The 23859-nt window shown below is 38.2% G+C and overlaps 5 protein-coding genes and 1 non-coding gene across 11 annotated transcripts; 3 read left to right on the top strand and 3 right to left on the bottom strand.

Annotated features, from left to right (window-relative positions):
• Positions 1-37: 37 nt before the first annotated feature.
• ccdc77 (coiled-coil domain containing 77) lies at positions 38-8470 on the bottom strand. 2 transcript variants are annotated; one of them, XM_027001051.2, is made up of 12 exons: positions 7944-8470; positions 7677-7729; positions 6881-7046; positions 6552-6694; positions 4045-4141; positions 3863-3944; positions 3587-3672; positions 3265-3413; positions 2767-3013; positions 2225-2350; positions 1967-2119; positions 38-1429 (listed from the first exon to the last, which is right to left on the bottom strand). In XM_027001051.2, the coding sequence occupies exons 2-12, from the start codon at positions 7712-7714 to the stop codon at positions 1283-1285; spliced, it is 1434 nt and encodes a 477-aa protein (XP_026856852.1). In that variant the 5' UTR covers positions 7715-7729; positions 7944-8470; the 3' UTR covers positions 38-1282. The 2 variants fall into 2 exon arrangements, with proteins under 2 accessions (XP_026856852.1, XP_026856853.1); XM_027001052.2 differs by having other exon boundaries at positions 8082-8470.
• Positions 8471-8529: 59 nt separating this feature from the next.
• Positions 8530-13326, top strand: hdhd5 (haloacid dehalogenase like hydrolase domain containing 5). The gene is made up of 8 exons (XM_027001015.2): positions 8530-8774; positions 9566-9772; positions 9888-10000; positions 10513-10606; positions 10977-11010; positions 11100-11274; positions 11900-12088; positions 12290-13326. The coding sequence occupies exons 1-8, from the start codon at positions 8658-8660 to the stop codon at positions 12699-12701; spliced, it is 1341 nt and encodes a 446-aa protein (XP_026856816.2). The 5' UTR covers positions 8530-8657; the 3' UTR covers positions 12702-13326.
• A 94-nt stretch (positions 13327-13420) lies between these two features.
• On the bottom strand, positions 13421-15956 carry LOC113571846 (ras-related protein Rab-19). 4 transcript variants are annotated; one of them, XM_027001016.2, is made up of 5 exons: positions 15838-15956; positions 15228-15278; positions 14752-14940; positions 14079-14262; positions 13421-13883 (listed from the first exon to the last, which is right to left on the bottom strand). In XM_027001016.2, the coding sequence occupies exons 1-5, from the start codon at positions 15886-15888 to the stop codon at positions 13609-13611; spliced, it is 750 nt and encodes a 249-aa protein (XP_026856817.1). In that variant the 5' UTR covers positions 15889-15956; the 3' UTR covers positions 13421-13608. The 4 variants fall into 4 exon arrangements, with proteins under 4 accessions (XP_026856817.1, XP_026856820.1, XP_035391139.1 ...); XM_027001019.2 differs by having other exon boundaries at positions 15228-15308; positions 15838-15927; XM_035535246.1 differs by lacking the exon at positions 15838-15956 and adding an exon at positions 15478-15817 and having other exon boundaries at positions 15228-15308.
• Positions 15957-16534: 578 nt separating this feature from the next.
• zgc:153293 (uncharacterized protein LOC555710 homolog) lies at positions 16535-19453 on the bottom strand. Of its 2 annotated transcripts, none has more exons than XM_027001031.2 (7): positions 19383-19453; positions 18695-18964; positions 18432-18561; positions 18158-18265; positions 17767-17925; positions 17552-17681; positions 16535-17232 (listed from the first exon to the last, which is right to left on the bottom strand). In XM_027001031.2, the coding sequence occupies exons 2-7, from the start codon at positions 18955-18957 to the stop codon at positions 17030-17032; spliced, it is 993 nt and encodes a 330-aa protein (XP_026856832.2). In that variant the 5' UTR covers positions 18958-18964; positions 19383-19453; the 3' UTR covers positions 16535-17029. The 2 variants fall into 2 exon arrangements, with proteins under 2 accessions (XP_026856832.2, XP_026856833.2); XM_027001032.2 differs by having other exon boundaries at positions 18158-18262.
• Positions 19454-20965: 1512 nt separating this feature from the next.
• LOC113571848 (chymotrypsin A-like) lies at positions 20966-23205 on the top strand. The gene is made up of 7 exons (XM_027001024.2): positions 20966-21017; positions 21456-21559; positions 21703-21782; positions 22099-22177; positions 22378-22558; positions 22709-22842; positions 22980-23205. Exons 1-7 carry the CDS (start codon positions 20966-20968, stop codon positions 23139-23141), a joined length of 792 nt encoding a protein of 263 aa, XP_026856825.2. The 3' UTR covers positions 23142-23205.
• A 547-nt stretch (positions 23206-23752) lies between these two features.
• On the top strand, positions 23753-23826 carry trnat-agu. Its single transcript has one exon. It is a non-coding gene; the product is annotated as a tRNA-Thr (tRNA).
• The last annotated feature ends 33 nt before the right edge of the window (positions 23827-23859 follow it).

Raw genomic sequence — 23859 nt, 5'->3', positions numbered from 1 at the left:
ATGCTACCACACTACCACCAGAAAAGGCCAAAGTCTGTACATTAACACTCTGATGTTTATTTTTAGATAAGGTGGACTGACAATGCACTTTGTACCTTGGATACTCAGGAGTAAGAATGAAATGGTTTTTTTTAATGAAATAGTGGTGGAAGCTATGATGGTTGTGATAAATGGTTATGTGCAGAGTGTAGCTTTTAAATTTGCATTCGCTGCTAGCTACAGTTTTGTCTGTTACAGCTTTGATATTTTGAATATATGCAGATATTTGATATATTTGTTAATGTTTTTTGTAGTTCTTTGTAGTGTATTTTGTTTAAAGGAAGAAAAAAAAAGTATTGAATTTGGTACCATGACACTTATTGCCGGATAATAATGGTACATTTTGTGCTTTGGTGCAATATATTTGTCAACTTTTGTGGATAAAACTCTTAATTTGGGAAATGTAGCAATTTGTTAACACATACTTGAATTGAGACAAACTAGAATATGACCTAGTGAATTATACCAGCTACAACACCAGATCATGCTGCACTATGCAGTATAGATTTGTTCGATTTCATATGCTTTTTTGTGTCCATTACAAGCATTTCAGTGTTAAAGTTGATCTGAAAAACTTAATCAAAGAGAATCTCATTTGCGTTTGTAAGTCAATTTGAATGATTTAATACTATTTTTAAATTCTAAATAAGCTCTGTGACCAGATTTATTTTGTGGATTTTTATTTAATTTTGAGTATGCATCCTTAGATGGTATACTGATCCAGAGTTTAACCAAAAACAATAATACAGTGCATCATGGTGGATCATTGGACTGTTATGATCTTTTCATGCATGTAAGTGTTTATTCATTTAATTGTTTTGAATTTCTGAAAGTTCAAATAGAGTGATCTGAAAATGGCAATCTGGAATCAAATGACTGTTGTTGTGTTGTTACTGGTGTTAAGACAAAACTTGAGAACTGCCATAAATTCATATATAATCACATTATTAAGAAAAAAATGCCAGTTTTTCTACCAGGGGAAATACTGGTAGCATTTTAAAAAGATAATGTGTTTTAAAAATATTAGTAATAAATAAATATACAAATGCCCTTGGACTACTTCATGTCTCTGGGCCTCTGTATGAAATACAGACATTATATAATAATGATTTGACCAAGGACCATCTTTACTTCATTATTACAACTGGCATAACTTACCCCTTACAGGATTGTCATCCTTGATTAAATCTAGTGATTTGCTTGTTAAAGGACTTGGAGATTAAGAATTTTCTCATTTCAGAATTCAACTGAATCTTAGTTCATTCTCCAGTCCATATATCTTTGCTTTTAGGGTTTTTAATTCCCCCTGGATTTTCTTGGTACGGGCATTTGACTGTCGCACCTCATGCAGAATGGCCAAGTCCTGGTCTGGCCCCACATTAAGAGTCACCTAAAAGAAAATTAAAAAAAACAAAATTGAATTAATGCCCCTATAAAATGTAATGACATTTAATACATAGCTGGTGTCCTGGTAATTTCTGACTATTTAAATTTACGCAAGTTTATATCTAACCCTCCCAGTTACAGCTTCCAAATGTTTTACAGCTCTGAAATTATTTTTAAACTGCCCAAGCACAATGAACTAGGGAAGTTTTTCATCTCTGTTATATGGTATATGTGAATTTATTGCAATATCTGATGTATGTTTATTTGCACGTCACTGCTGGGAGTAGCTGAGAAATAAGTAACTGAACTGATATCTTAATTACTCTGAAGTACAACCTTCTAGAATCACAAAATATGTTGTAACCAGAGACTTTACAAAAGTGTACCTGTATCTCTCATGTGTGTTAATTTATATGCTGTAGCTTAACTAATTAAGTGAAAGACCTCACACAAGTTGCTCTACTCTCCATCATACAGGTGCTAAAAGAGCAGTTACTCAGAAAACTACATTTTTGGAGTATTTTTTTCTGAAACTGGTCACCTTAAAAAGTTGTTTCTCCACATCTTTGAGTTTCTGTCGAAGGTGTTTAACGTCGGTCTTGAAACCCTCCACTTCCATGGCCCGTCTCTTCTCCAGAGCTTCGTAGCGCTGTGTCATTAACTGAAGACGCTTGGCCATTTTGTCAGACCGCTCCTGGACCGCAACACACATACATACACATGCGGATGACTCACTTTGTTTTAATCTGTGCCAATTACAGCATGTGCCAACCATGTTCATGTTTTCAGTACATCTTACATTGAAGATCTCTCTGCCTACATCTCCTTCCTCTTGGATCTGGGCCAGATCTGCCTCCAGCGACACACACTGTTCCCTGTACATCTCTGCCAGCTTATGGGCTTGCTTGAGCTCCTCTTGTAGTGCCTAAATAAGAAATTACAACAACTTGCATTATATGAGGTAATTTATTGTTAAAAATAGTGCAGTATTAACTTAGTCAAGGCTTGATCCCAATTCTATAGTTTTTGTATTTGCTTTCATAAAGTTAACAAAACATTCTAAAGGGTATAGGGCAAATAACACATTACGGACTGCACAAAAGGTTCCATGAGTTACAGTTTGGGTGCCCAAATCCAGTTCTAGAGATCTGCCTCCCTGCAGATCTCTTATGTTGCGTACCTGGCTAAGTTTAATATAATATTAAGAGGCCAGGACAAGCCGTGTTAGATTGGGGTTGGAGGCCACCAGGACCAGATCTGGACACGCCTGAGTTACAGGGTGATTAAACCAGAAAAGGACTGGAGAGGGCAGGGAGAAAGGAACTGATTCTCTGGTCTTACCCTTACTTCCTCTTGATGCGTGTGACTGCTGTCTGGGCAAGGCTGGGTGAGGAGCAAGGGAGCTACAGAAGGTCCTGGCTGCTCTGGGAAGCAACGTGCCTCCCTTAGCTTCTCCTGACAGGAGTCAAGCTCTCTCAGCAGCCTGTCCTTCTCCACCATCCAGCTCTTCTCATGGGCTCGACTTTCAAACTTGAGCTGCAAAAAGTCTCTTGTGCTCTCATACAGCAGATTCTGTGTGCGCTGGAGTCTACATAGATGATGAAAGTAGTGAAGAGAGGAAGGACTGGTGTGGGGCTGAAGACTCTCAATTTCTCAAAATTAGTAGTACCAATGACTGACCCTAAAAGCCTAATTTTGTAACATTTTTGTAAAATTAACTAGTAAAGTAGTAGAAAATAATTTTATATATAATGTCATATTTACTTTCTACTCACTTAAAGGAGGGGATAAAAAAGAAACAGTAGACAGAAGGCAAATATTTCGGAAAGCTAGCACTACTTGTCAGTGAGGGCGGTGATTCTCTCCTGGTCTCTCTGATGCTGGACATGTCCTTCCTCCATGTGAATACGCCTGTCCTCCAAAAGGGACTCCACCTGCTCTTTAGCCAGCCGCGTCTGCTCTTCCAGTTGTGCCTGCAGTGCCTCCACCTGGCAAACATACACAGGAGAGAATATTTGGTCATACAGCTGTGGGAAACTTTTCTGGTTGTAATGTGCATAACAGGCTGGGTAAAACAGCTTGTATGGTATACAGACTTGAAGCCTATATCACTGTAATACAGAACATTCTCCAATTGGTTTTCAAGCAAGATGTTACACACCTGTAGCAGCAATGTCTGGTTATCTTTCTTGTACTGCTCTGAGTTTGTGTCATCTACTCTGTCTTTTAACAGTCTCTTGCCTCCTGCTACATGGAACAAAGTAAAGATAAAATTAAATGCCACTCTATACACTTTATGTAGCATTTAAGGAGTTGATTTCACTATTTTATCAATGGATGTAAGACATTTCAGACATAGCTATCTTTTCTATGATTTCCATACCCTTGCAAGTTCTAATAATACTTAAACACAAAAAAAAGTCTGATGAAGACAAACCTTTGGCAGATCCAGCCTTTGGTTTTGCTGCTTTTTCATATTCCTGTGTTTTCGGATGAAGTTTCTTCTGAGGTATAATGACCTAGAAAAAGATGCACATGAGGCAAATCCTTAGCACTTAGTCTTTTAGCTCCTGCATGAAAGTTTCTCACTATTAAAAATAAAAACTGGTATTTTCTGACCTTGTGTGGAGGCTCCCTGTGAAAATAGGTGATCGCCCCAGTATCTGGACCCACCAGGGCTAAAAGGTGATGAATCTTCTTCCGGTCTTCAAGCTCTCTAGATAGCAGTACCGAGAGACATCAGTGCTAAATATTTCATTTAATTTCACTCTTTTATATACAGGTAGACGCCTCATGTTTGCTACAAAGCTTAATGTACACTATATGGGCAAAAGTATATGGACACGTGACCATCACACTTATAACTTTCTCTTGGTACTGAAGTACAGGCTTAGTAACTATTTCCCAAAATGACCATCTCTGACCACTACCTAATCATGCATGAAGTAGTGCTGACCTACATCTGCATGCAACCCCGTTATCATAAACATACTGTTACAGTGTCTTCTATTCATTCATTTATTAATAACCTAACTGGTTTTACATTGATCCTTACTCTGTTAGTCCTTGATGATCTTGTGCATGTAACAGAAAGCCTGCAATCTTTGCTTTGCAAGTCTTTAGATAGTGTCGCACCAGTTACAATGAAAAGGGTTACAGGAAAAAAGGCATGTACCTTGGTACAATGACTGTATACATACAAAAAAACAGGCTGTTAGAGTAAATGCTGGTCAACAAAACCAGTGTTTCTGAACTGAATGGAAGAATTACTTAGTACAGTACAAGCTACCCTTATTATTGTATTTTTCATTTCTAATAAAGAATAATGAAAAACAAAACAATCTCAGATTCCTTTTCATTAAATTAACCAGAAACAGGAAACTGAAGCCACCCTTCTGGCAAACCAGAATTATTTTCTTAATGTTTTAAATAATAAGATTAGATTACAAATTCAAAGTTTTCCCCCATGCTCAGCCACATATGCTGACATGCCATTAAGTGCAACCAGTGTCTTTCAGTGAAATCCAATTTAATTTCAGTCAACACTTGTCCAAACCACCATCATGTATACTTGACTCAGAGCCAACACAGGTACTGCAGCAGATGTCTCTAATCCACTGCTTACTATAATACATTCATACCTTGGCATCAGCTCTACACCTAAGTCGTTAAAACTAGCAGCCATTAAACCCATGATCAAAAAACAAAAATCTTGGTCCTATCGAGGTTGCTAACTATAGGCTAATATGTAACCTCCCCTTTATTACAAAAATCTCAGAGAAAGTGGTATTGCAACTATTGTGCTCCTTTCTGTATCAAAATTGTGTTCATATTTTTCAATCTTGGTTCCAACCCCACCATAGTACTGAAATAGTGTTAACTAGAGTAATCAATGACCTGTTTCACTATTTTCACACTCAGATCGCAGGGCACTGTTCAACACTATTGACCATAGGATCAACAGGCTATAAAATCTTATTGGTTAAAAGACTAAGATCATAAGATCATTGACTGACCACTATCTATTTTTATATGTAGACAATTAACTTTGATTTTGCCTAGAGAGAACTTGTGTTTTGCACTTCTAGCCATCAGCATTGATCCCTGTATTTCAACAGCATTCTAGTTCTATGATATATTGAACTCTAACCTAGTATACTGGCTAGAATACATTCTATGAGTTAATGACAAAGCACTTTTGTAAGTTGCTCTTGATAAGAACGTCTGCCAAGTTCCATAAATGTAAATGTACACAAATGAAATATGGTGCTCCTCAAAGATCAGTACTTGGCTCATTACTATTCTCTTTACAGTCATTTGGTATTAGTTTTTACTGTTATACTAATGACGTGCAGCTTTATGCATCAGCTAAGCCAAATGATGCCATCAATATAATTAAAATGAATGTGTCAAAGACATTATAGGCTGATTGACAAATAACTCTCCTTTTAATTGAAACAAAAATGAATTTCTATTACTTGGACCTGGGGAAAAAGAAAATTTCTAAATTTGCTCTGAATCCTCAAAGTTTTGCAATCATTTATAGCACAACTGTCATAAACCTTTGATTCCAATTTGATTTGCAACATTGTCAAAACTTCATTTTTCTCCTGCATAATATTGCCAAATATATTGTCCTTAAAGGATGCTGAAAAGGTGGTTCATGCTTTTATTAACTCTAGACTATACTCCTGTAATGCACTTCAAGCTAGATGCTCTTATATGTCACATATTACTCCAATTCTCTCATCTCTGCACTGGCTGCCAGTTAAACACTACAAAAACTATAAAATACCTCTCCTGACTTATACATTTGTACATGGTTTGGCTCCACTGTATGTCAGTGAACTCATTGGAATGTACACTCCACTTGTAAAGTGCCTCGAGGGAGGAAAAACCACAGCAAGAGGTTGAGCTTTTTCTTATAAGGTCCCTCAATTTTGGAACACACCATCTTCCTCAGTACACATCTCATTCTCAATCTTTAAATCTAGACTCAAAACATATATCTTTATACTAGCTTATGGTCAACTTCCTATAACAGACATTGTGTTTATTACTCTATTTGGTAGTTCTATTTTGAATTTTATTTTATTCTGACAGAAAGAAGAGCAGAGAGGTCTCACTTGATCTTAAGTCGATCATTCTCGGCATATAGGCGAAGAGCCTGCTCCCGCTCCTGAAAGAGGTAGACCTGCATGTCACTGAGGGCCTTCTGTAGTTCCGCTATCTCTTCTTCACGCTGACGCACTTCCCACTGCAGTTTGTGCTACAAAAACACACACTGTTACATGGATACACACAAACAAAAATACAGTAGTTCAAAGCACAACCTGTCCACATTCATGCATCAATGCACACGTTTAAGACACACACAGGAATATGTGTGCACACATCCAACTGGAAACAAAACCTATGGGCCCCTCAGGTCCCTGTTCTGGGTGCAATGGTCTACCTGGTCCTCTGTAGTGCTCTTGTACTTCTCCAGCAGCTGCAGCAGGTCATCGTGTTCTGCATCAAACTGGGCCAATTTCTGTCTGTAGAACTCCAGCAGCTCACGAGATGGTCGCAGATAGGCCAGCCGCTCAGAGATGGGGGGCAGCGGAGAGTCCACCTCCTGCCTGTGCTCACAAATAATCCACAGGTCTTATTTATTTACTTATTTATTTGAAAAGGATAGCATGCATCTCCTCACTGCAAGATAAAGCATTTCATTTTGTTCATAGCATAAGAATAAAAAGACAACTTGGCAACAGAGATAAAACTACTTTGTTCATTGCCCCAAAAACAAACCAACAAACAAAAAAACACAAACAAAAACACAAGAAACATTTAACTATGTACATATAGATGGTAATTCCACATAGAGCCCTAGAATAGCCTTAGAATAGTTTTAGTCTATGTAAGGACAACCAGCACTTGGTTCTAAGCCTTTAAGTGGATGAACAAATTAAAACAAACCCAGTTGGTCACCAATAAAAATGCATTGCATTCCTGTAGATTTTGAAACATAACAGGTCTTACACTCATTTTCTAAATACAGTTGTGGTTTGCTATGCCATTATGAGGGCCACAAGCCCAAAGCTTATTTTCACTGAACCACTTCGTTGTTTACTTTACGTTTGTCTTATTCATTTAACTCCGAAACCCATTCCTCCGTGGTATAACATCACTCCAAGATATGCGAGCTGTACCAGGGAAGCGTGCCACAGTGGTCTTTAGGTAGCGTGAAGCAAGCAGCGCACACCTACCCCATTTTAACACGCTCACTTTTGGGGGGCGATTCCATCACGCTACGTACTGTCTGTAAAAATGCAAATCAAAATTGCAGTAAACATTTTAATATTGGCGATAACGTTTTAGGGCTATAGGACAAACCACACATTGGAAATTAACTTATTAAATTTTACGTTTACAGTGAATAGTTTATAACCAAAATACAAAGCCTAAGCAATAAATATATTAATCACATATTTATATAATCATCTTAAATTAGACAAGTGTGAGAAAAACCTAACTAGCTTCTAGGAACCTTTACGATAACAAAATACGGTTGTCGGACAATTTCTCATCAGTGACGCTAGATGGTGAGGGTGGGAAATTTGAACGGACAAAGCGTCTCACTTTAGCTAGGAAAAAAAACCATGTATAGTTACCCAAGTGCAAATTGACTAACAGATTAGCTTCCTACTTCCTTTCAAAATCAAATTTAAAAAAGCTGACCGGTTAACTAGTTACGCTAGCTACTAAGTTGACTTTTGGAAGCTGTCAATTCGGTAGCTAGTTAGTTAGCGGTTATCTTAGTTCGTGAACGACCGTTAAACTAGCCAGCGTTAGCTAAGGTTAGTAACAAATTGAGTCGTTTTACAGACCAATCTTACTGGTATTAAATATCGGTTGCTGACTGGACAAATTACGTTTAAAAAATTTTTTTTGCGTAAAGTATTTCACACCCGAAAGGCCATACAATTAATCAAAAAACTTTCAAAGGAATAGCATAAACATTACTAGCTAGCTAACGCTACTTTTGTTGATAGGTTTGCCTGTAATCCGGAAGTTGTTGCATAAAAAAGTTCAATGATGCGCAGGTTATGCGCAAAAACAGCATGGCTTTCTGATGGTACTGTAGTAGGCTAGGCAAGCGCTAGCTAGTAAAACCAATTGGGAACCAGATAAATCTATGGGAGCTGTCTTAGGTATTGTGTCACCATACACTACTTGACGTTGAAGCTATGGCGGAGTGTTTTTTTCGATTAAGCATGTTTAAACTTGGATGGCGAGCTCTGAAATGTAGCAAAACATCGCTAAACGGCTCAGTCCGGTTAGTACAGAGTCGGCGTTATAGCAACGTAAGTTAAGTTCAATGTGTTACATTTAACTTAAATATCTTTTGGCTATGTTGATTAAATGCTTCCTTGTTGTTATTTTATTCTACGTTGATCAAACGCTTCCTTGTTAATAGTTTGATATTTTGTGACTAACAAGAATATCGATGTGTTGATTGCGCAATCATAAAGCGCCACCATTCATTGTAAAACTAGTAAAGGCTGGTCATGACACCAGCAGGCAAAACTATAAAGAGCCGCTGTGCTGTCGACTCATTCTGTCTCTTGACAGGGTCTATGGAGACTTAAAGCACATGCACACATCACCATTACAGCAGATTTCCGGTGTCTGAGTTTCGTTTTTGATGTGTAAATTATAATTACTTTCTGACTTTTGGAAGGTTGTTTGTCAAGTCCCTTTTTTCTTGACATGTATTATAGCCACCCAACATAGTCTTATTGTTTGATTTTTGGTGTACTAAAAGAACACATGGAGATCACAATTTCAATTGGTGAACGTTACATATAGTTCCATGTGCTTGTTCCTCTTGCACATTGATTTATGGCAATTCAGAGACATTAAATGACTCACCTGGTTTCTCCCTCCCTCTCCAGTGTAGTATTGAAATGCCACAAATGAATATTGAATGAAAATCAAAGTATTAAAGATATTTTCTGAGTGGGGGTATTTTTGACTAATAAACAAATAAGCAACATTTGATTTATGTAGTCAAGATGGTGACAAGATGGTTCCTTTCTAACCAGGAACAGAATTTTGACCATTTCTAAAGACTTATTTCTTTAAACCTATACAGCACAATCCCAACTTTTTTGGTCTTCTTTTCGACATTGATGGGGTCCTGGTCCGTGGAAGAACGCCCATTCCTGCAGCAAAGCAGTGCTTTAGAAACTTGGTTGATGGAAATGGAAAATACAGGGTTCCTGTGGTCTTTGTGACTAATGCTGGGAACTGTTTACGGCAGACAAAAGCTGAACAATTATCTCATCTTCTGGAAGTGGAAGTAAGACTGTTTTTTGGAATACATATTGTCAAAATGAAACTTAATGTTTTTATATTCATTTACACACCTGCATGCATGCGGATGGATGTATGTTTCCCTCCCCTCCACCCTTCAGGTGTCACCTGACCAGGTTATGTTGTCCCACAGTCCTTTGCGAGTCTTCAGTCAGTTCCATAACGTGTGTGTGTTGGTGTCTGGGCAGGGACCTGTCTTGGAGCTTGCATACAAGTATCCTCTAAATGCCTGCATATTAGTTTTTCGCTTATTTTATTGCATCTGCTGTGTGAAACAAACCCTCAGTATAAATGCGTTGATGATCCATTTATGATCATCGGCTAAGCCCCCCTCCCTCCCACTTGCTGTGTTCATTATTTCTAGTTTATTGTTCATATCACCCAAGTCATTATGTTGTCCAGTGCTGACCAGAGGAGGATGGGTTCCCCATTATGAGTCTTGGTTCCTGCTCAAGTTTCTTCGTCTCAGCCGCAGGGACTTTTTCCTCATCACTCTCGCCTTTGGCTTGGTCTATAAATAAACTTTGCTTGGCTACAATTGTTTTACATTTAAGCTAACAATAAAAAAATAAAATCTAATATATGGTTCAAATACCATTCCAATTAAATTAGATTTTCTGCAACTACAGTTATAAGCACATGGGCTCATGTTCTGGTGGCAGGTTAGGGCTTGTCAGATAGGACGTAATTTTTTTCTAAGTTGGACTTTAACCAAGTCAATTCCAGTTTGGGTTTTCAAAATGTTGTAACCATAGATATGTTGCGAGAAGCATACCCACTTCTGGATGTGGTGGATCACCATCGCAGACCCAAATATGTGGTGAGTGTCCATATTTCATAGAAAATCAAGTTTACTGACAGACAAGGAAATTCAAAGTTAAGTTTGCCTTTGGATTCATCTGAAAACTTTAGATTTGACATTTGACTTCATTCCAAAATAGTGTGTAAATGCTGTACAATTAGAGTGTATTTCTGTTAGGTTGTATTTCTATTGCACAAATATAATGAAACGAGTTTGCAACTTACAGGATTCTATGTGAAAATATGGTATATAAACACAAAAATACAAACAAACTAAATATGGTGGCGGGTAGGAAAGGCATGACAAGGTTTCTTCCACTGTAGTATTATATTACTGAAAACTTGAAATAAACTGGATTTTAGTGTACATTGCACACTATACATTTTAGGTCCCTTCTTCCAAGGAATTGCCACCAATTGAAGGTAATCATTAAAGTTTCACTTTTCTCATTTGTATTAAGTTATTGTGTTTATTTTCAGATTCACTTAGCGTTAACTAATTTCATTTTCAGCTGTCATTCTCTTTGGTGAGCCAATAAGGTGGGAGACAAACCTACAGCTCATTGCAGATGTTCTCTTGACTAATGGAAGGCCAGGAAATGCTGTGACATCACTGCATTACCCGCATATCCCTGTGTTGGCCTGCAACATGGACCTGTTGTGGATGGCAGAGGCAAAGAACCCACGGTTAGATTTTTTTTCTCCTTGTTTCATAGCAATTAGTGTTGTCCGTTAAAGTAAAATAAATTATTTTATATAATGACAAATATAGCCATGCTTTCAATTCATCAAATGTATTCGCCTTCACTCATGTTGCTGTGGTTGTACTATTACTACTGAGGACAGAAATATGCATCTCTGCCACATGTCGAAAATTGTCAAACTTTATCTACTTGAGTGAATCTTATTTTCCCCAAGCCGATTTGTTTTATTGGCCATAATTCGGAAGTTGGTACAGTCACCCCCTCCCAAAATCCTGAAAAAAAAAAGATTTTTTTTCAGTAATCTCAACTGCTGATTTGAGTTTGGATTGCTTCTTAGACATTCCAAGTGCTACTACGAGTGGGTCAGAGTGTTGTTCTTCATCCAAGATTTCTGAGAGCCTGGAATACCTCCACCCAGTTTGGTACGCAGGATTTAGCTATGGAGGAGTTCCTTATCTTGACATTTGTCACATACAGGAGAGACGTCTATGAAGACTTTATGCAGTAAAAGCTTGTACCATAATTAGCCTAACAGTTTTCTCCCCCTACAAACCTGACCATTGATAATCAACCATATCAAACATATTGATAAGATTCTGGTTCTTTAGATTCGGACATGGAATGTTCTTATTGTGTCTGGAGAGCCTCTACAAGAAAATCACAGGCTATGACCTGCAGTATGAAGCTCTGATAGGAAAGCCAAGTTTGGTAACATATAACTATGCTGAGCTGCTGGTGAGACAACAGGCAGAGAATTTGGGCTGGAAAGAACCTGTCCAAAGACTTTATGCCATTGGGTGAGTTATGCCTTATTCTGGACTTGGATGTTTTATACTGTGCTAATTTGGACATCGTTTTTGCATTTCATAATAAAATATCTCACTCTTTTGTTGTTTTAGCTATTGTGTTTTAATAGTTTTAGGTATATTATTTTGGCCTATGCTGCGGTCACAGACCTTTTTTGATACCTTGCTTTAACACGGGCACGTCTTCTACAGGGACAACCCCATGGCTGACATTTATGGTGCCAATCTCTATAACCGCTACCTGCAGTCAACGCACGATAAAAGGGCCAAGGTACAGGCTCAAGGCAGCTCAGCTGGTCAGATAGCAGGTGATATCCAGTATGAAGCAGCTGACGATGCTAAAAGCTCAGGGAAGGTGATGGTCGGGGGCTCATTTGAGCACTGTCTGCCTGAGGGCTGCATCTCCATCCTGGTCTGCACAGGTGTTTACAACCGAGACCAGCAGGATCTTTCTCCCGATCAGACAGTTACGGAGCAGCGCAACTTCCATGGACATCGGGACTTCAGCTTTGATCCCAGCCTGACCCAGCCCTCCTTCGTGGTTCAGGATGTACGGGAGGCCGTTGAACTAGTCTTTCAGCAAGAGGGCTGGGCTTTGGAATAGACCAGGGGCTCTTAATGCCCCTACTAACTGAGACTTATACAAGGCCAGGTGGAGTATGTCACACCCTGGAGGGCTGTGCAAGTCAAACTTTGCACATGAAGAAAGGCAGTGCACCTCAAAGTCTACTAATACTTAGTATGGAAATAACTTATAAATGAAAGTACATACAAATGAGTAGAATTTGAGAGAAGTATACAACATCAAATAAACTGAAATGCTAGGATTTTATATAGTTCATAGTTTTATATTTCATAGTGTTGATGAAGCCCAAACAGTTGGTGATGAAGGAAGGAAAAAAACTGAGAGGTCCTTGTGTAAACTTGATGTAACAGTTTTGAATTTGCCTTATTTGGTTTATGTAATTGGTAACATTTTGATTGGTTCAATTTTAATTGGTCATCAGGTTTGTCATTCTACTTATCTGACTTTTTAAAATAAGCATTGTAATATCTTATACACTAGTGTAAGACTGCAAATGTATTTTATAATGCATGTTTCATTTAGAGTTTTTAAAAGAAATGCATTTCTTATAAATGTTTAACTTTTTATTTTTGCCAGTTCCTGTTTTTAAAGTGGGGATTGTTCTTGCTTACATTTATGTAAAATAAATGCTTAATAGTGTGAACTGGCTTACCATTTCATCATTCTCACATTCACTTTGTGTAAATATGGAAAAGTATTGACATAATTAAATTAATTCATTAGTATAATATTCTCTACATATGACTGCGCTATGTGACAATCCAGCTTTGTCAGTATTTTAAAAAGAAGGTACAAAGATGGCTAAAGGCTGTTTCTGGTACTGAAGTCTGCATCTTCCCCTCCTATCTGATAAGAGATTAGTCTTTCTGGTACAAATCTGGTACAGTGCTTTAACTTACAAAATGCTGGCCCTAGAAATTACAGTTCAGCATTCACATGACTTTTTGGCAGATTCCACTTCATCTATTGCATGAGATTCGGTGTATAGGAGAAGATTCGGGGTGTCCAATGGGGCTTCCTGATGGACAATACCCCCATTTCGCATTATTAGCTCCCGTGCCATAAGCTCAAAGGCCTCTTGTACATTGTGGTTCTCTTTTGCAGATGTCTCCAGAGCTGCCAGGGCTCCTGTCTGTTCTGCCAGAGTACAGGCATCCTCAAACAGCACCTGCCGGTGTGGCTCCAAGTCACACTTATTACCTGGAGGGGGAAAACAAAGAGAAAGAAAATCTCAAAGTCAAAAAGCTCTGAAAGCAATTCTGTACAGCTCTGTTCGTTATATGTTTGAACAAATATAAAGTGAATAAAGAGGACAATGCAGTATATTAATTGGCCATGAGAAAAGACTGATAAATAGCTTGGTGTGTTTGTGCTATAATTAGCACATGATCATACCTATAAGAACAAAAACAACATTGGCAGCTCCATACAGCTCTACAGCCTGTATCCAGTGAGGTAGGGAGTCAAACGTAGACCGGCGTGTCAGGTCATAGGCAATCATAGCCCCATGAGCACTACGGTAGTAACTCTGTGTGATGGTGCGGAAACGTTCCTGACCAGCTGTGTCCCATATCTGCATCTGCAGAACATCACAGATCTTTTATACAGATATTATGGAAATCAGATGTGCTAAAATATGATTACAGCTACATTGTGGGGTAAAGTAGGATTTGGCACTCATTGTATACTATGCATATATAATGGTGTGGCTTATTAAACAGGCAACCATAATCTTGGGAAACTCATTTCAAATCTCTGTGGGCTTGATCCAGCTGGATAAAACCTACATTTGGAGGAAATACTATATTGTATATTCTACAAAGGAAACTACATAACACTGATCCAATACAACCCAACGTCACAGTATGAGCCAACATAATTACTGGTGACAGAGCACGATTCATGTTTTTTGTTTTTTTGTAATACAGTTTTGTGAAAAAGCACGTGATTGCAGCATTTTAAATGTTTCAGTCATCCCATTATCAATCACAGCGGAAAAAACAAAAAAACATACTAGAGATTATACTTTAGCTGGTTCTTGGTAACAGTAACAATTTAAAGTACTTACCTTAACTCTCTTGCCATCTATGTCCACGGTATGCACAGTGAAATCTACACCAATTGTGTTATGCTGCCTCTCACAGAACTCTCCAGATCTGAAGCTGTGGATAACACAAGTCTTCCCCACATTGCTGTCTCCAATGAAGATAATTTTAAAGAGGAAATCACAGTCATCCTCTTTTTGTGCTCCTGTAGACTGTGTAGTCATGATGAACACTTAGATAATCATACCCCAGTTAACAACACAAGAGATCCCTGTCCTTTGCTCACAGCTATTTAAATAGCTTTTAAATAGCACTGTTTTCACTCCAAAGTTTCATTCTAACAGAAACCTGGAAAAAAATTTATGTTTATTTCTTTGCATATATCTGATATAAAGCTTTTAGATTGCTAAAAAGCGCCCATATTCCTTTAAAACATGAAGCCCAGCTGCTTCTCTCCCTTCCTCGACACAAACTAAAGGTAAACAGGACACACCCCTACCTGTCCTGGTAGGTGAGACTTCCAGCCTGCCCGCTTGCACCACTGCATCTCCTGGAAATGTTTTTAAGCAAACTATGGAGACTACCAGAGCAGAAAACAACTTAATAACTAGGTATTTTGTCCTTGTACAAAAAGAACACAACATTCAGCCACTTCAAATAAGCAGAAAATACAGTATTTAATCTGGCTCTGCTATTTCTAGAATAGTTAATCAGTATATCCTACATTACCAACACACAAGTGCACACACTTTTTCAACTTCAGTGTTTTGGTAGGTGACCTTTGGTCGATAGAATGGCATATAAACATGCAACTCAGTAAAACGTATCCTATTCTGCTCCAATATCTTTTTGTCTATCTAAGAGACTACAGGATAAACTTTCATAAACATTGAATACTCTCATTCTCACTGAAAAAGGAGCATAGCTAGAGATCTTGACCATCCTAGGCTGTCCATTCAGTCGGGCTGCCTTTCTCTTTGCCACCACCCATATTGCTCATGCCAAACACATTCCACTAAACCGAAGTTGAGAAATTCCAAGTGCTGTATCGTTAATGCATAAATTCTTTAAAGACACATAACTGAAAGTTAGAATATATTTCACATTACCTCTAGTCCAACAAAGATTTTCTCTATGTAAAAGTCTGGCCTTTTGGGCATTTAGGACCCCTCCTCACTTGATGCCATTCATTTGCCCACACACACAGTCCTGGCGTCAACACTGCTCAGAGGGCCACAAGGCACTGCCAGACACTAGACAATACACGGGTGTGTGAAGGGACATCTGGCTTTAAGCCCTGTCTTTGAGTCAGAAATCTTTTTGTGCTGTTACACGATGACTCCACAAATAACGATATGGTTTTGATTAAAGAAATTACTATAAATTCACTGTTGTCTTTTTTTTTTTTTTTAAACCTGAGAGTGGATATTTCGTCAATCATTATCTTTAAAATAATTTCCACAAAGACACAAATTCACCAATAGGCAACATTTTGTTCTGACCAGCTTTTGCTTCCACCAGCATGTTTTACAACCTTGTATATGGGCTGCTTAGAGCATGCAAGCAATTCGTTGAGACAGAGGAGTCTTTGTGAGACGTAGGAATAAGCCATGTATGGTGACTGAAAGGCATAAAGAAGCATGAAGCATGAAGACCCACTAATTACTGTGCTTCTCATCACATTCCTAACAGCTCTCCTCTCCCCTTGTAAGACTGCTGAAATGAAAAGGAACACCCACCCACCCACACACTTAATTTTGTATAAGTACAAGCTTTATATACTTAAGTTTTATTTGGAAAAGTAAACACTTTGCAGTTACACACACACAAAAAAAACAACAACCAACAACCCATCTTAAATCATACTTTTTTCAATTATTCCTTTAAAAATAAGTTATAAAACCTTCCCTTGGGAAGAACATTAACATGTACCGTCAGCGATGTGGAAAACTACAGGGTGTGAGTACTATAAAACCACGGTTACCGAAAACTGGGGTTAAACTTATAAGAAGTCTAAGATACCATGGCTTCCTGCTGTAATAATCAAGCACATTTTTAGCAACTCATGACAGACTTGATCATGAGATCAAGTTTATAAGGTGTGATGTGCCAGGGAAAACATGAAAATGCAGGGAAGTTGGTCACTGTACACAACCAAATAATTCTTGGTTATACATAAACCACAAGCATTTCACAAATTAAAACGGTTCAGTTTCTAAAATGATAAATGCCTTCCCAGATGCTTAAAATTTTGCAAGTTAATAAATGCAAAAATTAACGTTTGCCTTTCACTAGAGGACATCACCGCCTTTTGCAAGAAAAGCTAATAGTGTCTTTGGGTTTATAACTAATGCACAGAGTTGACTGATACTTTGGTGGACCAGGCTGTTTCCTATATACTGACTTCTTCGCAGGGGTTCTGTTTTGCTGAGGAATGTGAATTGGCTTCCACGGGATAGGATTCACAAAACTGGGAGCAGGATAGTTCAGATGATCATAGCCACCTGGAAAAAAGAACTACATGTATATTTTTCCCCTACAGTTTTTCAGAAATAAAGTCAGGTTAATTTTCAGTGTAAGATGAAGGCAGGTAAAATATCTTTAAAAATTGCCCTCTTTTTTGTGTTATAATATCTAGATACATCTTCAGACAACGGACTACCTTTTGTAAGCTTTTATAGATATGCTTTTAAGTCCACAATTATCACATGTATAACTATATCAACAAATCTAGTAAGATACACTGGATGGTGGTGTAACTAGGCTAATTAAAAAAAGTCTTACAGCCTTCTGATACTTTCATGATAACATTTTCTTGCTTACGAGCTGAACATGGAGATGACTGTTGTTTATGTTGGTCTCTGTCCTTTATCCTTTTAAGCCACTCTTTAAACTTCTCCTCTGCCTTCTCTTTCCGTTCTCTCTCTTCATTTTCTCTTCTGGCCATTTCCTCCTTTCAGGCATATCATCAAATTTAAATAACTCAAACATGAAGATCTTATTATATGAATCATGTTGAAAGCCTCTAATAAACTCACCTGCTCTTTTACTTTCCTCTCCATTTCCTCTTGTTTTTTCTTTTGGAACCATTCTTTATATTTCACTTGAGCCTTTTTTTCAATCTCCAACCGTTTCTGTTCTTCATGGAGCAATTCCTTAGTTTTCTGAGACTCCCTGCAAAGCCTTTCTTGTTTTTCCTAAATAAGAAAAAAAATGGTCGGCTGCTAGTAGAAACACAGTTAAACATCATGGAACATTAAATATTATTTATATACATTAGTCATTTGTTGCATGTGAACACACACGTATTTATTCATAACTAAGTGTCCAACATTACTGAGGCATGTGTCTTTACTTTTAAATGTTACATGTCTTGTGTATAATTCCTACCCTTATTAGGAGAATGTGTGAAGAGCAAAAGAGTGATACCTGTTCTCTCTTCGTTTGGAGCCACTCTTGCATCTTACATTCACAGACTACCTTTTTCCTTTGATGTTCCCTTTCTTCCTGCTCCTTCTGCACTTTCAGAACTTGCTGCTGAAATATGTTAAGCACAAATCATTAGTTTTATTATTTGGGGCTCAGGCAAAAATAACCTTTATTGTATTATCAATTTTTGAGGTGTTCAACTGAAACAGAAAAGTTTCTTCAAAATAGACCAAATAACTCCAGAGTCCTGTACTCTCCGTATTCATAAAAGTACCTCCAAAGCTTTCTGGTGCATTCTATTCCGCTCTTCTCTGGCTTTACTCACAACCCACTGCTCCCACGCACTCAGATTTAACGTTTTTGTGCACATAGCATCTTGTGCATGTAGTAACTCAGTCTCATTCCTGAAAATGCAGTGTTAGGCTGTTAACATATGCTTTAAACTGTTCCTGTCTCAGACTGAATAACTCTTGTAGCTATATAGAGTATAAACATGATGAATGAAAAAGATTTGTATGCTAATTGAGACAAATGTACCTGCTAGGACTGACTGATAATACGTTGCCTTGTGCTCTTGGAGAGGGGTTGTCAGGGGTTGTTGACTGGCAATGTTTCAGTGGCGCTACACTATCGTCATCCGATAAATCAAAGCTGTCATGGTAAATAGGTGAGAGTAGGGAGTACGTTGAGTCTCCCATCGATTCCACACTCCTACTTCTTGGGATGCTCCTTGGAACAGATTTGCTTTTGAGAGGGGTCGATGTAAAACTTTTTGAGGAAGCGAACTGAAAGGCCGACATCACAAACCTAACAAGAAGCATACGGTGCATATATTAAGGTCAAGAAAAGTTGTTTTATTAATGCGATATGAGCAACAAGCCCTTGTGCCGGAGTCTGCTTGGTATCGTTAGCTAGCTAGCTCGTTAACCCTAACCAAAAATTAAATTAGACAAACTGATAGCTATGGAACTATCTATAGGAACTGGTAACGAATTTATTCAGGAAAATCAGCTAGCTAGCAAGCTAGGAATGGCTAGCTATTTGAAATCGGAACGAATAAATTTAGCTAACGACAGGTTAGGTAGGCAGCTTCAAGTTACTCATAAATTACTATAGCTAGTTAGCTAAATAACATGAAAGGGGACGTTTAGCTAAATAGATATCTGCATTAGAAAACAACCACAAAAGTAAATGTCAATTCTGAAGTAAAAAAAAATCAACTCACCAATATCTGGAGTACTTTTCAATGGCAATTGCTTAGCTAGCTAGCATACATGTATTCGTGTATGGTAGCCTAGCTAACTTGTCGTCCCACCCCCTCTGCACTGAGCATGTACTACACACACGTCGATCATATCAGTCAGGACAGCTATTGGCTCTTTTGCTGTAACCATGCACGCCGATATGGAAGCGTTCTCCATAGAAACGAAGCTTCTAACACCAAGCGCAGTACAAACATCTACATTTGAGTGCATAGTCGGCAAAGGGGCAACAGAATGCAGTCTGTGTATTTACCTATACACAAGGCAGTATGAGTACGAACAATATTATAAATAAATATAAATATTAGAAAAAAATAAAATTGAAATGTTATAAATAAACAATAGCAGGCTGCAAAGGTTAAATATCAATAGTTTTACTGATTATTCCCAAGTAAATCCTGTCTTCCTGTGGCCTGCTATTTGGTGGGTATAGAAGAATAGCTGCAGTAGCACTCAGCACCCCATAGTGGAGCAAATCTGTAGTTAAAGTGGCTCTAGGACTCCCTTAAAAACAACAGCATAAAACAGTATACTGACCACAAAATAACATTAATGCCAGTCTGATGTCCTGAAGCACCTAAACCTTCTGAAAAAGAATGACCCGCTCTGTCCTGCTCCAGAACAGTGGGTTCAGGTTATATTGGTAACCCAGTCTGCTGTTGGACATAAATTACATAATAACTTATTAGATACAGAATAATCAGGTTGGAATCAACATGTAAAAGAAATGTGGAAAGAAAACGTGACAAATTTGGTATGGGTTTCTCAACCAAATCCATTTTTGCATTACTTTTTTTGTTTGCTTGTATTGTTGTCTTATGACCTTAAAGGTCCTTCAAAATGATAGGTCAACCTCATACATTATCTTATATTTTTAGCCTACTTGTTACAGAATAACTATCTTATCAAACTGCTCAAGGGTGATATTTTCCTATCCTAAATCTGTTAATCAACATTAGGATAGAAACACAATAGTTTGTTTTTACCTATATTGCAATTTTTTGTCTGTTATTACATAGTCATTTTAAGTGTGCTCAGAATGATCTTGGCCAATTTAAACCAATTAAAAGTTCCTCCACTTCATTAAAACCTGTCATTATTTAATGCAATAAAGAACGTGATAGCAATGAGTTAAGGTAAGAAACAGATGTTTAGCAGCAAACATATCAAAAAGGATATGACTTTACTTTTAAAACCCCCAAACACCCTCTTCTCAAAAAACAAACCCCAAACAGTTCAGTGCCATCCAGTCCATCCAATAAAAACATTTATTTTGATTTGATCTTTTTGCAACTCTATTATACCCTTAGCTTTTGTATTGCTGTTTTGGTAAAGAAAATATATAAGCACATTTATAGTGTTCTTTTTTTGTCATGTTTTATTCATAAATGGCTGAATGTGTGGCCTGGGAAAAAGTGATCTACTATCAGCAGTGAAGCAGGTGAAGTGGTCATTATTTTGGCATGGTTTTATGATACATGCTGAATTCAAGGTCATGGCAGCACCATAAAAAGTCACCTCCATCCAGCTGCAGCAGACGGAAATCATGGCTCTCTTCTGGATTCTCTCTTGCCTTGCCTTTATTGGAGCAACCTATGGTATGTAACTCAACTTGATACTTTTTAAAAATAACATTAATAACATTCACTAAATACATCTGCGGAAAACTGATGGGTGTGCTGCATTAATGAGCAGTCTGAGATTAAATAGCAGACAAAGTAGTGATTAACAGCGCAGCTGTATGGCCTATGTAATTTAGTTCTCTTAGTAATTAAGACTCCGCTGCTATTTGTTGTCTGAATGGCCAGAGGCCCCTAGCAGCATTCATATACATGCAGCACAGCAATTCATGTTGGCTGACACTGAGGCACTCATCAGTGCTGAGGAATTTATTTAACCAGAAGACATGGAGAGATTTTTAAAGGACACCTCAGATTGTGTCATTTTGGTTGTAGCATACAATGCAAAATTCAGTAGTTATTCGAAGGCCCAGGGTTGGCTAACCAAGAGAGATATTTGGTGTGTGATACTTTCAGGTTGTGGCATCTCTGCAGTTCCCCCTGTGATCACTGGATATGCCAGGATTGTGAATGGGGAGGAAGCTGTGCCCCACTCCTGGCCCTGGCAGGTGTCTCTACAGGTGAGCCTGGCCTTTTCTCTCACCCACTCCCTCTCCTGCTCTTTGGACCACTGATCTCAGATCGTAATACAATTAGTGCTCTTAACAATTCAAATAAACAAGATCTCTTTATGATTTATGGGTACTATTAACATCTTTTCCAGGATAGCACTGGTTTCCACTTCTGTGGTGGTTCCCTGATCAGTGAGTACTGGGTCGTGACTGCTGCTCACTGTGGTGTCAGGTAAGGACAAAAAATAATGTAGCAGTGTGTAATTGCAGTGTAAGTTCTGAGGATGTACACATTGCTTATTTTAACTCAAATACAGTATAATAAACAAGTTCTACAAAAGCATGTGCCCACGCCATAAGTTATTTAGAAACTAAACTATACAGACCCTTGTATCTTTATCCCACTTTAAGTTTGATCTGAAAAGGAGATTTAATTTCAATGTTTGTTTTGGGTAAATTAAATAATATAAATAAATTATACTTATACATTTTAAATATATACAAAAAGGCTCAACATGAAATATAATATTCCTGTGTTTTTTTAATAGAAGTTCCGACTTTGTTATCCTGGGTGAACATGACCGCTCCTCTAATGCTGAGATCATCCAAACCATGCAGATTAAAAAGGTTTGTGTTGGGCCTTTACAGGAACAGTCAAGTAGTTTCAGATGCAGTGTTTGAAAAATAATAGAGTAATATAGGAAGTTTAGGCAAATTTAAAAAATGCCACATTTGTAGTTAAGATTAATCAGTTAATATTCATACACAATATGTATTATTGTGCTTTTTAAACCCCCCCCCCCCCCCCCCCCCCCCCCCCAACACAGGTCTTCCCGCACCCTTATTACAATGGCTACACCATTAACAATGACATAACCCTGATCAAGCTGGCCTCCCCTGCCAAGCTCAACATTCATGTGTCCCCTGTGTGTGTGGCTGAAACCAGTGACAACTTCCCAGGTGGCATGAAGTGTGTCACTACTGGCTGGGGTCTGATGAGATATAATGGTAATGGCAGTTACAAAGCTTGAGACAGGCATATTAAACTGTATGAGACCTTTAAAGACTTGAAATCTAAATGAATGTTTATATTAATGTTTAATGTTTTTCTCCCAGATCTTTTATTCTGTTTAAATGTCCAACCTCTTTTCATTTCAGCTATAAACACTCCTCCTCGCCTGCAGCAAGCTGCCCTGCCTCTGCTCACTAACACTGACTGCCAGCGCTACTGGGGCAGCAAAATCACAAAAAAGATGATCTGCGCTGGAGCCTCTGGGGTTTCCTCCTGCATGGTAACATAGACCAGTATCATAATGATGTCTGTTTGGCGGAGGGTGTGAGAGCACTCCAATTTGTATAAAAGAATGTATAAAAGATGTATAAAAGAGCTATACACCAACCTCATGCATGTGTATGACTCCACTCCCAGGGTGATTCTGGAGGCCCTCTGGTGTGCCAGAAGTCTGGAGCTTGGACCTTGGTGGGCATTGTGTCATGGGGTAGCGGTAACTGCAATACATCCATGCCTGGCGTGTATGGTCGTGTTGCCGAGTTTCGTTCATTTATTGAGGAGACCATAACCTCGAACTAAAGTTTTCACCTCCATTGAAACTCTGCCCTCCTGATTCCTCAATAAAGCTAACCTACGACTTCAACGCAGTCTTAGTGCTTTTTCTTTGGCAAAGTACCTGGTCACATTATTGCATGATTTATATTATTGTACCATATGTTTTTGTAACATTTGAATGATTATCTGAGAATAGCATTTCAGAATATTGAAACTGGCAGCAAAAGATGTAGGATTATCCTACGTGGCCTACGTGCTACATGCATCTAGCTATATGCATTCAAAATGAAATTACATTAGACGTGTATGAATACGGCAATCGCGCGAATATACGACAGAAAATGCAAATTAAAGACCAATTGCACGGTTATAAAAATACAACTTATAAAGGTTGCTTGATTTACTGAACCGGTGGCAGAAATAGGGCCGACTAAATTTGCGTCAGCTAACTGAGGTAGCTAGGTAAGGGGTCAGTGTCAGCTATGCAGCTAGCCAGCTAGTTAACGATGAAGAGGATCCATGATAATCAAGGCAATGAATAACTGAAAGATAACATAGAAAGATAACAAAAAATTGAACAGGCCAGAAATAATCGAATCGTAAAGAAGAATGCTGCTTTTATATCATGACGCATCGGCGCCGTGGCTTAGTTGGTTAAAGCGCCTGTCTAGTAAACAGGAGATCCTGGGTTCGAATCCCAGCGGTGCCTTTTGTCGACGGACAAAGTGCTTTTAATTGCGTG

Source organism: Electrophorus electricus, chromosome 2 (genome assembly GCF_013358815.1).
Source record: "Electrophorus electricus isolate fEleEle1 chromosome 2, fEleEle1.pri, whole genome shotgun sequence".
NCBI classification, from domain to species: domain Eukaryota; kingdom Metazoa; phylum Chordata; class Actinopteri; order Gymnotiformes; family Gymnotidae; genus Electrophorus; species Electrophorus electricus.
This window is presented reverse-complemented; position numbering and strand designations above follow the sequence as displayed.

Bases quoted from the DNA above. Each gene is read 5' to 3' on its own strand.
- ccdc77 (XM_027001051.2), bottom strand. From the start codon at position 7,714: ATGGAATCGCCCCCCAAAAGTGAGCGTGTTAAAATGGG. The intron at 3,945-4,044 runs GTCAGAAAATAC...ATCTTTTTCTAG, and splicing joins ACAGGGAGCCTCCACACAAG to GTCATTATACCTCAGAAGAA. The intron at 3,673-3,862 runs GTTTGTCTTCAT...TGTTCCATGTAG, and splicing joins AAAGGCTGGATCTGCCAAAG to CAGGAGGCAAGAGACTGTTA.
- hdhd5 (XM_027001015.2), top strand. From the start codon at position 8,658: ATGGCGGAGTGTTTTTTTCGATTAAGCATGTTTAAACTTGGATGGCGA. The intron at 8,775-9,565 runs GTAAGTTAAGTT...AAACCTATACAG, and splicing joins AGAGTCGGCGTTATAGCAAC to CACAATCCCAACTTTTTTGG. The intron at 11,011-11,099 runs GTAATCATTAAA...TTTCATTTTCAG, and splicing joins GGAATTGCCACCAATTGAAG to CTGTCATTCTCTTTGGTGAG.
- LOC113571846 (XM_027001016.2), bottom strand. From the start codon at position 15,888: ATGCCCAAAAGGCCAGACTTTTACATAGAGAAAATCTTTGTTGGACTA. The intron at 15,279-15,837 runs GTAATGTGAAAT...AAACATTTCCAG, and splicing joins AAATCTTTGTTGGACTAGAG to GAGATGCAGTGGTGCAAGCG. The intron at 13,884-14,078 runs GTATGATCATGT...TTCCCCCTCCAG, and splicing joins TGTTGTTTTTGTTCTTATAG to GTAATAAGTGTGACTTGGAG.
- zgc:153293 (XM_027001031.2), bottom strand. From the start codon at position 18,957: ATGTCGGCCTTTCAGTTCGCTTCCTCAAAAAGTTTTACATCGACCCCT. The intron at 18,266-18,431 runs GTACTTTTATGA...AACATATTTCAG, and splicing joins TGCACCAGAAAGCTTTGGAG to CAGCAAGTTCTGAAAGTGCA. The intron at 17,926-18,157 runs GTATCACTCTTT...TTTCTTATTTAG, and splicing joins TCCAAACGAAGAGAGAACAG to GAAAAACAAGAAAGGCTTTG.
- LOC113571848 (XM_027001024.2), top strand. From the start codon at position 20,966: ATGGCTCTCTTCTGGATTCTCTCTTGCCTTGCCTTTATTGGAGCAACC. The intron at 22,559-22,708 runs GTAATGGCAGTT...TTTTCATTTCAG, and splicing joins GGGTCTGATGAGATATAATG to CTATAAACACTCCTCCTCGC. The intron at 22,843-22,979 runs GTAACATAGACC...CTCCACTCCCAG, and splicing joins CTGGGGTTTCCTCCTGCATG to GGTGATTCTGGAGGCCCTCT.